Raw genomic sequence first — 16,653 nt, forward strand, 5'->3', positions numbered from 1 at the left:
AATGAATTTCTGGCATAGAATATTCATTCCCACAGCCATCGTTTAGGGAGGGCAGGTGGGCACCATTTATGAATATCCCCCAGAACCACCAAAATATCTGGTTATGATGGAGTAGAACAAAGTAACCACAATGCATTGCTTCTTCTTTTTGTTTGTATTTGGTTTTAAGATATTGAAGATCATTGTCCTGCTAATTTATCCTCCACCAGGGCCAGGGCCTTCTCAGTGATGGCTCCGACCTGGTGAAATGCTCTGTCCCATGAGACCAGGGCCCGGCAGGATTTAACTTCCTTCCGCAGGGCCTGTAAGACAGAGCTATTCCACCTGGCTTTCAATTTGAACTTAGCCTGACCTTTTATTCCCCTTCCTTCCCTCCCCCTCCCCTTTTTATGAAGATTAACCACTCTGGGATCCCACAGCTAATTCTCCCCTGGTCTCCTCGCTGACCCAAATAGAACTAATTTAGCCAGCTAGCCCTGATGATCATCTAATGTTTATTGGATGGATTTCCCCCTTAAATTGATTTTTGAATTCTGAATTTATTCAGAATATTTACTCAGTATTCTCTGGACTGATTGGCAGCCGTTCTCCAGAAGGTAGCACCCTTCCCCATTCCATATAAAGAAGCCGATTGGACTAGCAGTTCTTACATCACTGCACCTGAAACAAACATGACAGTCTGGAGTGGCTATGCAAGCTGGGCACCATACATTTCTCTGTCTTCCATCACTTAGGAATGGTCAGGGGCCTTTAAAGTGATTGCTTCTTCCTCTCAGCATCCGCTGCCTGAGGCAGTCATTTCAATTTACCTAATGGTAGGGTTAGCCCTGGCTAGACCACTCAGATGCCCGATCCCCATTATGTACTCTTTCAATTAATGGGGGAGGTTCATGTGAAACTCCATAGGTCCTTGTCATTAAAGGTAAAGGGACCCCTGACCATTAGGTCCAGTTGCGGACGACTCTGGGGTTGCGGCGCTCATCTCGCTTTATTGGCCAAGGGAGCCAGCGTACAGCTTCCGGGTCATGTGGCCAGCTTGACTAAGCCGCTTCTGGTGAACCAGAGCAGCACACGGAAATGCCGTTTACCTTCCTGCTGGAGCGGTACCTATTTATCTACTTGCACTTTGTTGTGCTTTCGAACTGCTAGGTGGGCAGGAGCAGGGACCGAGCAACGGGAGCTCACCCCGTCGCGGGGATTCGAACCGCTGACCTTCTGATTGGCAAGCCCTAGGCTCTGTGGTTTAACCCACAGCACCACCCACGTCCCTGTCCTTGTCATTACACGTGTGTAATAACATGTAAGGCACAGTTCCAGCGGAAATATCTCGTGTGCCGTCTCTTTGATTTCATGCCAAACCAGTGTTTTCATTTTTGCATGGCTTGCCCTGAACATTTTCCTAGAAAATTGTGTCTAAAGCCAGAAGTTTCTCAGCTTGCACGTTTTTCTGTTGTGTTATGAAAGGATCCAGACTTTTTAATTCAAAACAGCTTATGCTAGTAAACATGTAGTAATGAAATCAGAGAGCGAGTTGCATGCAACGTTACAAATGTGTGCAAGGAAAAGAGGTTTAATAATGTAAATAATACAGCCTTGTGAGGCTGTGGTTTTTTTCTGAGGGGGTAACACAGTGTTTACTCCTTCCCCAGCTGACTGGGTTGTTGTTTTTGCTCATAATTACTTGCAACTGCTTTCTTCACTGTAACAAGGATGGGAGAAACTGTGGTCCTCAAGATATTCCTGGACTCCAGCTCTCATCCAGAAGTCTAAGGGTACCTACGCATCATACTATTTAAAGCACACGACTTCTCCCAAAGAATCTTGAGAACTGTGGTTTATTCCTTACAGAATTGCAGCTTCCAGTACCTTGGACCAACTACAGTTCCCAGGATTCTTTGGGGGGAGTCATGTATGCTGGCGAAAAGCCAAGTTACAGGGAACCAGGCAGAGGGCCTTCTCGGTAGTGGCACTCGCCCTGTGGAACATGTATGCTGTGTTTGCAGCCAGAGATGATGGGGACTGTAGTCCAAACTGTCTGGAGAGTTTCTGGTTTCCTCTCCTTGCTCTATGGGATTCTAGATGCATTTTTCTCCATGAGAAGAGGGATGTAGCAGACAGAGAACCATAATTTTGGTCGAGAGGGACACTGAGTAAGTGTTGGTGTACATAAACCACACTTAAAACTCTACCTGGGCAGTTCTGCTTTAGACTGCCAGGGAAAGAGGGATTTGTATGTTTGGATTCTCTCCGATGAAAACAGATAAATATCCCTCCACGCAGAAAAAAATAGCATACCGTATTTTTCCGTGTATTACATGCCCCTGTGTATAATATGCCCCCTGTTTTGGGGGACTCCAAATTAAGAAAATGGGAAGAGATTGTATCCGTGTATAAGATGACCCCCAATTTTAAACATATTTTTTAAAGGAAAAAACCTAGTCTTATACATGGAAAAATGCGGTATATGGCATGTATGTACTTTGTTACACGGGGAGAAAAAAGCATACAACTTGCACATTTTGTCAATATTCCCAGGGGCTGATTACATACCAGCTGTTGGAATGATTGCTGACTTCCATTGAAGTCATTGGGACTAATTCAGCTTGAATTCAAGCATATGGAGTTCATGTTTTCTTTTCAATGTGTTTTTTTCTTTCTACATGTTTAAGAGATATAGATTTTTTTATTTTTTAAAAAAGTTTGTAATTTGAACTTCCCTCTACCTTTTGCAGTACCTTTAAGCCCACCGCAGAACTTGATGTTTTCAAATGTGGGACACAATTCAGCAAAGGTAACATGGGATCCTGCTTCTAAAAAGGTGAAAGGCTATCGGATTATGTATGTCAAAACGGATGGAACAGAAACCAATGAGGTAAGCAGATTTTTAGAAACAGGTGTTGTTGTTTTTAAAGGAGCAAATGTATTATGAAATTCCTGTATCTGATTGCAATCTGCCAGTTACTGATATCATAATTAGATTTAGTACTTCTCTTTGGGTAAAGAACCACTTCAAAGACCTACAGAAAGCTCCATGCCTAGAGGGATGCCAAGGGATGTCACTCACAAGATAACCTTCTAGAAACTCAGAAGATGCCATGAAATATTTAAATCAATTTAAACAGCAAAAAGCCACAGAAGGGGCAAAATTGACTCGAAAAGAGAGGGGAAAACTGCAAAAATGACTCGGAAAGATCAGGAAAACAGCTAGCAATCTCAGGAGTATTTTTAACTGCAATCCCATGATCCTTTGCACTGAACTTTGAGGACTGTGGAGAGTTAGAGTTTGAGAAAGGAGGTTTGGAGGGACCAGTTGGATGGTGTTTACAAGCTTTTTAGAAGGTTCCCCCCCTCCAATATGCGATTTTACGTTTGTGCATGGTGCCCAGGAACATAACCCCTGCCTAAGTGGGTTTCTTTATATCCCGCCCTCCCCAGCCGAAGCCGGGCTCAGGGCAGCTAACAATAATCAAATAATCAAACAATCAAATAATCACACATTCTAAAAATGTGTTTCAAGGCTTTGAAAAACGTACATAACCTGGATTCCACCCTTGCTCCCTGAGTCCATCTTTATTTTCTGTTAGCGCTGATGCCAGATTTTCCTCTTCCTCGCTACCAGCCCTGTGAGTGGAAGGTAGGACAGACCTTTCCAAAGGCAGTTAAGGAGCAACTGCACGGCTCTTGAAACAGAAGCGCCATTTTGCGGTTTGTTTCTTTTAAAAACACATGTCGTGCAGGTGCTCTTCCTTCCCTCCAAGCCCTGGTGGTCCATTTCAGCAGCAGGATCTGGTATTTTATGACAGTTAAACAGGAGAGGGGTATAGCACCCCCTTTTTCTCCCTCATCTCTCCCCTGTAGCTGAAGGAGAGGAGAGGAAGCAATCCGTTTCTTGCTTTTGCCAAACCACTGAAGGGTACATTCTGGCACCCAGAAGGCTTTCTTCAGCTGTTAGGAAACTCACACAGCTCAATACAAGCCTGCCTTTTGCATCCTGATGTAGACGATGCAAGCCAGCTGAGTCTTGCCTTGAGACTCTCCACATGGTTGACGGCACTCCTTTTATTTTGCAGGAAGAGGTTGGCCGTGTTTCAACACACACTCTGCAGAGCCTGACATCCCTCACTGAATATACTGTTGCTATTTTCTCCCTCTATGACGAAGGGCAGTCTGAGGCTCTCACTGGCAGCTTCACCACCAGTAAGTCTTGGCTGCATTTCTGAAAGCTATCCAAGCACAACCGTAATATTCCTTTGCTTTTCCGGAAAGAAAAGTAATTGCAACAGTCTCACACTGCAATTTTTTTTTTTTTTAAGGAAAAAGGAACGTAATAACTCCTCGACTATTCATTCACTCAGCAGTTTAGAAACTTGAAATTAAAAGAAATGCAAATAGGCATTTTTGTCCGATATCTTCTAATGGTGGCTACAGAAAGAAAGAGAAGCATTTAAATATTGGATAGCTGGAGGCAAGTTGGGTTTTGCCAGTTTGCTGAATAAATTATGTAGATGAAGTAAACCCCTCAGAATTCCTTTAAGAAAAGTTTCTTTCCAGCATTTCAGTTACATTGGGGTGTTCTCAAGCGCAAAAAAAAATGCAGTTCAGTCAAATTTGAACCTCTTAAGGTTAAGCAATCCCTTGTGCCAAAGAACTGAACTGACAATCACTCCATGGGATTCTGTCCTCCTCTCCCTGGTTGCTCTAGTTTTTGGAAATGGAACAAATACAGCCCAATTAATTCTACCGTGTTTATAGGGTGCCATGGAGAGCTTTCGTTGTGCTTCTCTTCAGTCATCACATCACAGTTTTCTTTCCGATGCGATACTATCTTGCAGAAAAAGTTCCATCTCCCCAGTATCTGGAAATAAACGAAGTATCCACAGATAGCTTTACAGTCAGCTGGAAGCTGCCATCCTCAGACGTCGCCCTTCTTCGACTGGCATGGATTCCACTCGGTGGGGAAGAAGCTGAAGAGGTGACTGTTCTTACCTCATACCTTGGTTTCCGAACACCCTAGTTGTCGAATGTTTTGGCTCCCGGACAATTGAAACCCGGAAGTGACTGTTCTGGTTTTTGAACGTTCTTTTGGAAGCCGAATGTCTGGCGGGGCTTCTGTGGCTTCTGATTGGCTGCAGCCAATCGGAAGCTGTGCTTTGCTTTTCAAATGTTTTGGAAGCCGGACGTCTGATGGGGCTTCTGTGGCTTCCGATTGGCTGAAGGAGCTTCCTGCAGCCAATCGGAAGCCGTGTTCTGGTTTTTGAACGTTCTGGAAGTTGAACGGACTTCTGGAACAGATTCTGTTCGACTTCCAAGGTATGACTGTACTGGTCCTTTCTCTTTTGGCCAAAACAACAACATCCATGCACAAGATAGAACTATGAGCAGGCTCGGAGAAAACTCAGGATTTGCAAAAGTACCAACCCCCCCTTTAGTATTAATATTTAATATTAATTTATTTTTTCTACCCCGCCCATCTGACTGGGTTTCCCCAGCCACTCTGGGTGGCTTTCAACAGAACATTAAAAACAGAATAAAACTTCAAACATTCAAAACTTCCCTAAACAGGGCTGCCTTCATATGTCTTCTAAAAGTCGGATACTTGTATATTTCCTTGACATCTGATGGGAGGGCGTTCCACAGGGCAGGCGCCACTACCGAGAAGGCCCTCTGCTTGGTTCCTTGTAACCTCACTTCTCCCAGTGAACCGCCAGAAAGTCCTAGGAGCTGGACCTCAGTGTCCAGACTGAACGATGGGGGTGGAGACACTCCTTCATGTATACAGGGCTGAGGCCATTTAGGGCTTTAAAAGTCAACACCAGCACTTTGAATTGTGCTCGGAAACGTCCTGGGAGCCAATGATGGGGGGGGGGGGACAAAACTAAGGAGGGGGCAAACCCAAAAAGAGCTTGGTGAGGACTGAGCATATTCAGTGGCCATGGAATTCAGACTTTTTTAGGAGTGGGGATGTGAGTGGAAAACTGGAGGAGGGAGAAGGCGATGAAATGGAATGGAGTATTCTGGAAATGGGCATGACAAATGAGCAGTCCCCACTGCAGCATGTTATTGCAGGTACCAGAGTTGTTTGAATGAGTAACAAATCCCGCTGAGTAGCTGAGACGGATGATACAGTAGTAACTCGGGTTACAGATGCTTCAGGTTACAGATGCTTTAGGTTACAGACTCCGCTAACCCAGAAATAGTACCTCTGGTTAAGAACTTTGCTTCAGGATGAGAACAGAAATTGCACGACAGCAGTTGAGGCCCCATTAATAATAATAATAATAATTTATTATTTGTACCCCGCCCATCTGGCTGGGTCTCCCCAGCCACTCTGGGCGGCTTCCATAAAAACCAAAAATACACTAAAATATCACAGATTAAAAACTTCCCTGAACAGGGCTGCCTTAAGATGTCTTCTGAATGTCAGGTAGTTATTTATTGCTTTGACATCTGATGGGAGGGCGTTCCACAGGGCAGGTGCCACGACCGAGAAGGTCCTCTGCCTGGTTCCCTGTAGCTTTGCTTCTCGCAATGAGGGAACCGCCAGAAGGCCCTCGGCACTGGACCTCAGCGTCCGGGCAGAACGATGGAGGTGGAGACGCTCCTTCAGGTATACTGGGCCGAGGCCGTTTAGGGCTTTAAAGGTCAACACCAGCACTTTGAATTGTGCTCGGAAACGTACTGGGAGCCAATGTAGGTCTTTCAAGACCGGTGTTATGTGGTCTCGGCGGCCGCCCCCAGTCACCAGTCTAGCTGCCGCATTAGCTAAAGTGATACCTCAGGTTAAGACCAGTTTCAGGTTAAGAACAGACCTCTGGAACGAATTAAGTTCTTAACCCGAGATACCACTGTATGTCTTTCTATCTGCTGTTCTGTCTTCTTCAGATCGTCCTCAGCGGAGAGGTGGACACGTACGAGATTGAAGGCCTACTGCCAAGTACAGAGTATGAGGTGTCCTTGGTGGCCATCTTTGACGACGAAAGCGAAAGCGACGTCATTGCTGTCCTTGGGACCACACGTACGACAGGAAAAAACACTGCAACCTTCTCTTCCCCTCCTCTCCCACTGTCTCCCCAGGGGCTTAATTTCTAGAAAGGGAGATGTCTGTCTGGGAACACTGCCCTGTGAGCTGCAAAAACACAGTTCCACAATTCCCTGATACACAGGATGGTGGGTGGGTGAAGATGACTCTTTGTAGTCACTTGGCACCTTCTCAAGGGCAATTCCCTCTTTCTCCACTTAGGGAAGTTCCGTAGCTCAATGGTAGAGCATCTGATTTACACGCAGAAGGTGCCGGGTACAATTCCCGGCATCTCCAGGCAAGGCTGGGAGGGGCTTCTGCCTGAAAACCTGGAGAGGGGCTGCCAGTCAGTTTAGACAGTACTGAGCAATAGGGATTAATGGTCTGACTGAGTATAAAGGCAGCTTCCTATGTTCCTATGCATTCCAAGATGAGCTTGGGCATTCAAAATTGACCTCTGGTATGCCAGGATATGCATCAAGCATTGTCTCATGTTAAATAACGGCATTATCAATCTATTAATAATTTCACCCATCCTCTCTTCCATTGTGCGGACCAAAATATCTGGGATGTGTGGAAGGAAACCCTGTCACAGGTTTAAAAAGCGGGAAGTTTGGAGTGGAGAAGCTTTACCCAAATCTACCCCACTTCTGCTGGATTAATAATGTGTATTTGCTACAGGAGAAAAAGTGTTGTGGGTGGTAGAATTTGGAATAGAGAAACCGCAGACAGGGCAAAGCTTAAACACTCCTCCTCCTCCTCCTCAGTGCTTCTCTTTTTCAAATTTCCCTCTCCTGAATCTGCTTTTCTTATAAAAAGAAAAAGGGTTTACACATTTAAAAGTGCACTATTAATCTATAAGTGCCTGCGAGACTGTTGAATTCACTAAAATGTTCCCATATTTCCACAGCCAGTAGATAAATGTGTGTGACCGGCTTGAAGATGCGATTGCTAAAATGATGTTTCTCATGAAAGGTTCCATATTGTGTGTGTTCCCCCCCCCAGTTGAAGTAACAACTACTGAAATGACCACCATAACCACAACTAGTACCACAACTTTCCGGCCTACAACAGCAGGTACAAATTACTTTTTTTTATTTAGAAGATGAAAAATATCGTAAATATTTGCACAGCCAATTTTTGTCCTCAATTTTATTGGGCCTGTTTGTTTTTTTTTTGGCAAAAGTAAAAAAGAAAGGAAAGGAAAGGAAAGCATGCCAATATGTCTCAAACTGATTTTCAGAATGTGAATTTTCCTCACACATCCCCACCTCAAACTTAAAATTCTCTTCAGAAGCCCTGCAAGTGAAGTGTGGCCGATGGCTCTTAGGGAGAAAGTCTTATTGGTGGTGGCACCCCAGTTATGGAAAAGTCTCCTCAGAGAGGCTCACCTGGTCCATTCATTATGGATTTTTTTGGTCCCAGGGGTTACCTCATTATCCACTTAGATTTTTGGAACCTGTGATCTTAAAACCTGAATCTGTACCCTACCGGTTATATGGAAATGTTTGCACTGCAATGGTTTTATAATGTTTCTTAATTATTGTATTTTACTGTATCTTCATGAGCTAGACAACCATGGTATTGTGTGGCCCCCAACTCTCTGTGATATTAATAAAATTCAATTTTTAAAAAAGATTTTGAAAACAAATGCATGTTTGATATCATTTCAGTCTTTCGAACAGGAATAAGAAATCTTGTCATAGACGACGAAACTACCTCAAGCTTGAGAGTCAAATGGGACATTTCGGACTACAATGTTCGTCAGTTCAGGGTGACGTACCTCACCGCTGACGGTGATCGGGGTGAGGAAGCGGTAAGAACGGTTGGTATGAATTTTCTGTATGGTTCAGCTTGGAGTCTAAGTTTTCATAATAAAGAGGCAAATGACTTATCCTACAATGGCTAAATGCTAGCAGACGCCCTGAGATATACCTCACACATAATTATGCTTGTGTGGCTTGTGAGTTTATAGATACTTGCATGCTTACAATGTCATCAGCGCATGTATTATTTTGCAGTTTCAGCAGTTAAAAATTGGCAGGATAGCAAGGGATGAAGCAGCAAAAAATTGGCAGGATAGCAAGGGACGAAGGAGAGCAAGTACAGTTAAATTTGGGCCTCACATGCACTATGCACTCAAAGCAGTATAAAAGGTAAAGGTAAAGGATCCCTGACAGTTAAGTCCAGTTGCGAACGACTCTGGGGTTGCGGCGCTCATCTCGCTTTACTGGCCGAGAGAGCCGACGTTTGTCTGCAGACAGTTTTTCCAGGTCATGTGGCCAGCATGACTAAGCTGCTTCTGGTGAAACCAGAGCAGTGCACAGAAATGCCGTTTACCTTCCCGCCGGAGCAGTACCTATTTATCTACTTGCACTTTGACATGCTTTCCAACTGCTAGGTTGGCAGGAGCAGGGACCGAGCAACGGGAGCTCACCCCGTCGCTGGGATTCCAACGCCGACCTTCCGATTGGCAAGCCCAAGAGGCTCAGTGGTTTGGACTACAGTGCCACCCGCGTCCCTCCTCAAATGCCACTTTAAATGGCCATGGCTTCCCCCAAAGAAACTTGGGAACTGTAGTTTTTTAAAGTGCTGAGAGCTACTCTCTATTCCCCTCCACAGACCTAAAGTTCTCAGAGTGGTTTAGCCACAGATCCCTCTTCCCAGGTTACAGACTCCGCTAACCCAGAAATAGTACCTCAGGTTAAGAACTTTGCTTCAGGATGAGAACAGAAATCGTGCTCCAGTGGCGCGGCAGCAGCAGGAGGCCCCTTTAGCTAAAGTGATGCTTCAGGTTAAGAACAGTTTCAGGTTAAGAACAGACTTCTGGAGTGAATTAAGTACTTAACCCGAGGTACCACTATACAGACTCCGCTAACCCAGAAATAGTACCTCAGGTTAAGAACTTTGCTTCAGGATGAGAACAGAAATTGTGCTCCAGCGGCGTGGCAGCAGCAGGAGGCCCCTTTAGCTAAAGTGATGCTTCAGGTTAAGAATGGACCTCTGGAACAAATTAAGTGCTTAACCTGAGGTACCACTGTACAGACTCCGCTAACCCAGAAATAGTACCTCAGGTTAAGAACTTTGCTTAAGGATGAGAACAGAAATTGTGCTCCAGCGGCGCGGCAGCAGCAGGAGGCCCCTTTAGCTAAAGTGGTGCTTCAGGGTAAGAACAGTTTCAGATTAAGAACGGACCTCTGGAATGAATTAAGTACTTAACCCGAGGTACCACTGTAAAGGATTATTTGCTGCATAGAATAGTGCTTCATGTTTCTTCTTCCAGACCGCTGCCTTAATCAGATCTCTATTTTGTAGGAAGCTCTTGTTAATAAAACGTCAAAAGGCAGGAGGTGTTAATTGATGATCTCTCCCTTTTTGTTTCAGTTTCTTCTAGGTTTTATGAGGCTATGGTAGAAAGCTTTTTTAATAATAATAATAATAAAAAGCCGTCTGTCAAAGCAATGTGTGCTTCTCCCCGGGCTGTAAAAAAAGCGTGCAAACTTCCAAAATCTTTTTTTGAGAAGCGTGTAGACAATGGTATATTGTATAATTACCAGCCTTTAATCATGCGAGACCCCAGCTGCAGTCTGAAGTGGTACAGTCCTGGACTTGATTTAGCATCTCTGTAAGCTGGTTGTGGAGTGGGGTTGAGGAACCGGTAGCCTGCCAGTTCTTCTTGGATTACAATTCCCACCATGCCTGACCATTGGTTGTTCTTGCTGGGCTGATAGGAGATCAGAGTTCAACAAGATCTGGAGGTCCAAGGGTTGCCCCACCTGCAGCAGAGAATCTTCTGTCCAGCTTTTTTAAACGGTAGAAATGCGTTGTTCACGGACGACAACGCTTGCCATTTTTGTAAAGCTGAAATTTCTATTTGTTCCTGTCACGTGTGGCTTCAGACCAATGCGTTTGGTTCTAGAATGTGCTGCTGCTGCTCTCCAGATGTGCGATGTGGCCAGTTGCGCCAAGCCTCTGTGGCTTTTGCTGTGGTTACGCTGCACGTTGCCAAGCCTTTTCATGAATGAAAATCAGTTCCATAAAGTCACGAAGGCTGGAGCTTTGTGTTCTTCCCTTTGACTGTCGCACATGATATTGCTTAGCGCTCTTGCAACCTTTTAAAGCAGCCGGTTGGTTTTCTTAACTCCGCGAGTCCTACCTTCAGCAAACAATTCCATATCATCTTGAAGGCCAATAAACCCAGTGAGCGTCTGCCATGGAATCTCTTCAATGTTGCAAAGGATTCTGGGCCATGTTCTAGACAAGTGCGCACTCTGTTGACACAGGATGCTGGCAGTGCCTGTTCAGCCTCACTGTCACCCCTGCATGAAACAGAGAATAGGCCCCCAAAATGCATTGAAGCACTCCCCTTTGTCTGCCCATTACAGTGGTACCTCTAGTTACGAACTTAATTCATTCCGGAGGTCCGTTCTTAACCTGAAACTGTTCTTAACTAGAGGCGTGCTTTCGCTAATGGGGCCTCTTGTTGCCGCTGCACTGCCGACACACAATTTCCGTTCTCATCCTGGGGCAAAGTTCTCAACTCGAGGTAATTCTTCCAGGTTAGCGGAGTTTGTAACCTGAAGCATTTGTAACCTGAGGCATTTGTAACTTGAGGTACCACTGTACATATAAATGGTGAGCAAGCTGTATCTCAGGGATATGTCATTAATTATTCTTCCATCTATGTATCCTTGATATGTTTCCAAGGAACCCTTGTTTTCTCCTGGGACAGTTTGAAAACTCTGGTTTTGAACAACCCCAACTGAAACTGCCTGCTTTGATCACAACATAAAGGTTGTTTGGAGCAATATTCCAAGACTCCTTTACCTTGTCTCTCGTCTTCTAGTCTCCCCTTCCCCCATTCAACTTTTTTAATCTGTGGACATTCTCTCCATCTCCACAGAGCCCTATTTTCAACTCTTCTATCTTTCCCTTTGATTCTGCCCTTCCAGCATATTCACGGAGCCAACAACTGGCAACCTTTATGGACTATTGGGCACATTTCAAGTTTTGAGGGAGTTATGGGGGCGCCAGTCACAAAATGGCTGTCATGGGGAGTGTGGGATAACACAAAAGCAGAGACAACCACTGCTGACAACATTGTGCTTACCATAAGACGTCAGCCATGTTCTGCATGTCCTGGTTATGTAGATCACACACCAACACACACACATACAAACACAGAGATGCTGTTGCTGTTTAATTAAAGGACAAATAGCACTTGTCCTTTCAGGAAATACAGATAAGATAGTTAATATATCACATAAAACACTTAGAAGTTGGGTCCCCGTTTAGCCCCATAGCTTGCTTTCTAGTTCACACAGAGGGAGGAAGCTCCAAAGCAGGTATGGCAGGAAGTCCTCCCTGTCTGGAGCCACGTTCCCCTGGGTGTCCATTTTAGGCAACAGGAAAATGTTGTACTTGACTGCTCTAGTAATAACACAGCCCACAGGATCATCTAGTCATCATGCAGGAATATGCAGCTATCCCATACAGATATCAAACCTGCAATCTTGGTGTTATCAGCACCACACTCTAATCGACTGAGCTATTCAGCCTAGTCTCGACTTACTTTTTTTAAAAATGAAAGCTCAGAACCTGGGGAACCTTCCTGGGGCACCACTGAATGTTACTATCTACATCGTGCATGCCTTTGTGCATAATAATCTTGCATGTGTTGCAGTTAAACTCAGAAGTCATAGCCTGCATCTATTTCTAAAGAGATGGACGTATGACAAACCCACACAGTATCGGCATTTTCACGTTGGAGAGTGTACATGGATGTACATGGCTTTTCTTTTTCTAGAACCTAGTCCACCAGTGCTGAGGAGGTTTAATAACCTAAAGTGGTCCTGTGGCTCAAGAAGCTCTGAAACAGATGCAAAACACAGAGGTTAATCATAAATCTTTTTTGTTTTGTTTCCCCTGACTAGGTAATGGTCAATGCAAGGCAAAACAGTTTGCTTCTTCAGCCTTTGCTCTCAGACACTGAATATAAAGTTATGGTTACCCCCATCTATTCTGACGGGGAAGGTGTCAGTCTGTCAGCTCCAGGGAAAACATGTGAGTACAAAGGTTTCTCTTCCGGCAAAAGTCGTAATATAAGCAACTGTCCCTTTTTTAAGCAAGTGCTGTTTCTCCAGGATGTACTGAGAACCATTTCATTTGTAATATGTTTTCATTTTGCAGTGCCCCTGTTTGCTCCTCAAAATCTCAGGGTCTCTGACGAATGGTACAACCGATTGCGGATTAGCTGGGATGCCCCTCCATCTCCCACAATGGGATACAGGATTGTATATAAACCTGTGAACAGTGAGTGTCTAAAATGGTTGCTTATGTAGTTTATTTAAATATGTGGTAAATATGTTAAATCAGGTGTGTGAATGCAACTCGCCTAGGTATAGTTCTCACAAGATAAGGTGGGAAACCTGTGTTACAATAATTCCTTCCTGAGAAGGAATCCCACTTTCAGTCTGACAGTCCATGGAAAAGAATTCCTGGCCATAAAAAACTAGCATTTCTGGAAGATGTTGGACTAGAGCACTTCTTCCTAACATGCTAGCTTTCTGCATGCAGGGATTTTTATTTTTTATAACGGGGGAGCATTCAGTCATGCAAATTCCCAACTGCAGTCCAGACAGAGGTATACCATCTTATCTACTGTCAACGAGACCAAGGTTATTTATGCTCAAGTCACTCATGACAAATAAGAATTGCCTTTAAGAAACTAGCAGAGGGTGTGTGTGTGTGTGTGTGTGTGTGTGTGTTTTGTAAACTGGAATAAAGTGAGTTAGAAAAATATTTCATTTTAAGAATGAGCATGGTTTTATGTGATCAGAAGCTAGTAATGAAATTTCACAGTGTCTTCAAGCTGTGTTTCCCTGCCTAAGTCATTTCTATTCCTCTCACTTCTTGCAGTCCCTGGACCAGCCCTGGAGACGTTTGTGGGAGATGATATCAGCACCATCCTTATTTTGAATTTGCTCAGTGGAACCGAATACAGCGTTAAAGTATTTGCTTCCTACTCAACGGGATTCAGCGATGCTTTAGCTGGCGTAGCCAAAACATGTAAGAGACCTCAACTTCTTGTTATCCAATTTCTAATCTCCATGGACCATATTTCATTGGTAACCTTAGCCTTGAACAGAGTATCGAACTCAGCCACTTTTCTTTTGCGCTGTTCATAAAGGAAATGCTTTTGCTTGCTCTTCTGCATGAAGTTCTTACTTCACGTTTAAGGTACATAAAAAGTAAAACGCACAGAACAAACAAAGCAGACAAGTGTTGAGAAAACCCAAATTTTAAATCAACAACAAGTAGGTTCTGCATCTAAAGAAATGACAAATGTTTTTTATCCCTGTATTCCATTTCAGTGTACTTGGGAGTGACAAATCCGAGTGCTTATCAAGTCCGCATGACAAGTATCTGTGCTCAGTGGCAACTTCAAAGACATGCAACAGCATACAGGGTTGTGATCGAATCAGCTCTTGGTAAGTCATAAGGACATAGCATCAGTGTGATGCCAGAACACCTGTCAACTACTAAGATACTATGTTGCTTGATTCATGATTGATATCTGCTTACCATATTATAGTGAAACTTAAACAAAGATGAACTCTCATGAAAGTGACCCACCTTGCACGGAACGTGAGGATTCCCGGGGAAAAGATCACGAAGAATGTACTCCTTCCCCAGTCCTTCTTGGTTATGGCTTTTGGTTTGTCTGGAATGAAACAAACCATAGTCCCATGTTCCGATAAAATGTTAAGTCAAACCATGGCTTGGCTCACAGCAGTGCAGCAGCAGCAGGACTGGAGAACGAGAAAAGCAGTTGCGTGTCGAGGTCCCCAAGCCACCCCAATAAAACACAATTCACACAGAATTTTTGTTTAAGGTTTTTGGCATAATTTTGGCCACAACTTTATTAAAATACAGAAAATGTGATTGGTTGCTTAGGCATTGGTTGAGACTATCTGTCCCCGCCCGGGGACAGACTGACATTTACACACCAGTGAAAGTCAGAAAGGGAAAACATTTTGGGGAGAAAGATGGAGCTGGGTACCATGCCCTCACCTCTCCCCAAATGCTCCCAGGGGCTCTTGCGTGGCCCTAGCCCCTTGACAGGGGTTCGGACAAAAGCATGGCAAGCCCCTGGATTCCTTTAATGGAATACCCTTGCAGCAGCAACAGCATTGGAGGGGCAGGCACAGCCGATCCATGCCCCTCCACCAACCAATTAATAAAAACCAATGCCTAACCGCCACCTTACAAGTTCTGATGATTTGCTACGCAGTAGGCAAAAACCAAGTGGCCCCAGCCAATCAGCCAAATGGACAAAATTCCTACCAGGCCCCTGCCCCAAAAGCAGACAACCCCATGACAGACATAGCAAGGTCAACGCGAACAACCCTAAATATAGGGAGGGTGGGCGGGTAATCTGATGCACGCTATGAAAAGAGGAAGCTCAATGCTGCGAGCAGGGAATATAAAACTTCTTGGCTGTCAGTCATAAAATGGCAACATCAAATTCTCCCCAACCACAAGGGGATCCCAATTGCAAGGGTGGCCAACTACCTTTACCCGTCCAACAATAGTGGGATGTCTTGTAAGACCCCTTGGCATCATGTGCCCTCCATGAAGGAGAACATGCTTTGCGTTCTCTCCAAAAGCTTGCGCGCTTGCACATTCTTACTAAGTCATAGTTTGGTTTAGCATTACCAGCTAATAGAATCCAGCTCAAAGTGTCTCTTCTTCTTCTTCTTCTTCTTCTTCTTCTTCTTCTTCTTCTTCTTCTTCTCTGTGCTCCACTTCATTGTGTTACCTTTATTTTAGACCAAAGTCCTAATCTTTAAACAGCTCCATTTCTAATTTCAGATGGGACACAGGAGGAAGCATTACTTGGTGGAGGAACTCCAAGGCATTGCTTCTTTGAACTCGTTCCTGGTACAGAATACAAAATCAGCATCCATACGCAGCTTCAAGAAATAGAGGGGCCTGCTGTCAGCATAATGGAGACCACTTGTAAGTATACATCCCATTGGAATCCGGCTCATTTTGCTGTCATCAGACATAGGCACTAAGACCTCCTTCACACCTGATTTCCTAAACTTGGCACCATTATCTGATACAATTGCATCAGGGACTCCGTGGCTGGAGGCAGGTGCCTCAGGACCTGAGGATAGAGTCTAGCTTAATAGGCTACCTGGGAATTTGCGTGGCTAGGCCTCAGAGACAGAGCCTTCTTCAGACACAGAAGGATGCACCACTGACCTCTGTGATTGGTAGGCCACATGTAGCCTCTGGATTGGCTAGGCCTGGTATAGGCACTAGGAACTTGGCTTTTTGACTTTTGCCTAATCAGCATAGCAGGATCTTTTCCCTGTTACACCCCAAGCCTTCAGTTCCAATACCGGACATCAGAAACTGCCTTTTACCAGGACAGTCCATTCATCCATCCATCTTGGCTGAGTGTTGTCTACAGTGACTGGCAGAAGCTGCCCATGGTTTCAGATGGGGGACATGGTTTTCCTACCTAGGGACTGAACCTTGGACCACTGCGCATGCAAAGCAGATGCTCTACTACAGCCTTTCTCAACCTTGGGTCCATATGTGTTGTTGGACTACAACTCCCATCA

The 16,653-nt window shown here is 44.6% G+C and overlaps 1 protein-coding gene across 5 annotated transcripts in view; it reads left to right on the plus strand.

The window, feature by feature from the left end:
* The window catches only part of COL14A1 (collagen type XIV alpha 1 chain), a 138,201-nt gene that overhangs the window by 62,514 nt on the left and 59,034 nt on the right, over positions 1 to 16,653 (plus strand). For 4 of the 5 annotated variants that reach the window (XM_079984087.1, XM_079984088.1, XM_079984085.1 and 1 more), the window contains 11 exons: positions 2,733 to 2,872; positions 4,071 to 4,197; positions 4,833 to 4,972; positions 6,883 to 7,015; positions 8,024 to 8,095; positions 8,692 to 8,843; positions 12,952 to 13,081; positions 13,208 to 13,330; positions 13,937 to 14,086; positions 14,392 to 14,508; positions 15,893 to 16,039. In XM_079984087.1, coding sequence (XP_079840213.1) covers positions 2,733 to 2,872; positions 4,071 to 4,197; positions 4,833 to 4,972; positions 6,883 to 7,015; positions 8,024 to 8,095; positions 8,692 to 8,843; positions 12,952 to 13,081; positions 13,208 to 13,330; positions 13,937 to 14,086; positions 14,392 to 14,508; positions 15,893 to 16,039 — 1,431 coding nt within the window. The remainder of the gene's footprint in view (positions 1 to 2,732; positions 2,873 to 4,070; positions 4,198 to 4,832; positions 4,973 to 6,882; positions 7,016 to 8,023; positions 8,096 to 8,691; positions 8,844 to 12,951; positions 13,082 to 13,207; positions 13,331 to 13,936; positions 14,087 to 14,391; positions 14,509 to 15,892; positions 16,040 to 16,653) is intronic. The other variant, XM_079984086.1, reaches the window with a different exon arrangement.

The sequence above is a fragment of the Podarcis cretensis genome, assembly GCF_951804945.1.
Source record: "Podarcis cretensis genome assembly, chromosome: 7".
Taxonomy (NCBI): domain Eukaryota; kingdom Metazoa; phylum Chordata; class Lepidosauria; order Squamata; family Lacertidae; genus Podarcis; species Podarcis cretensis.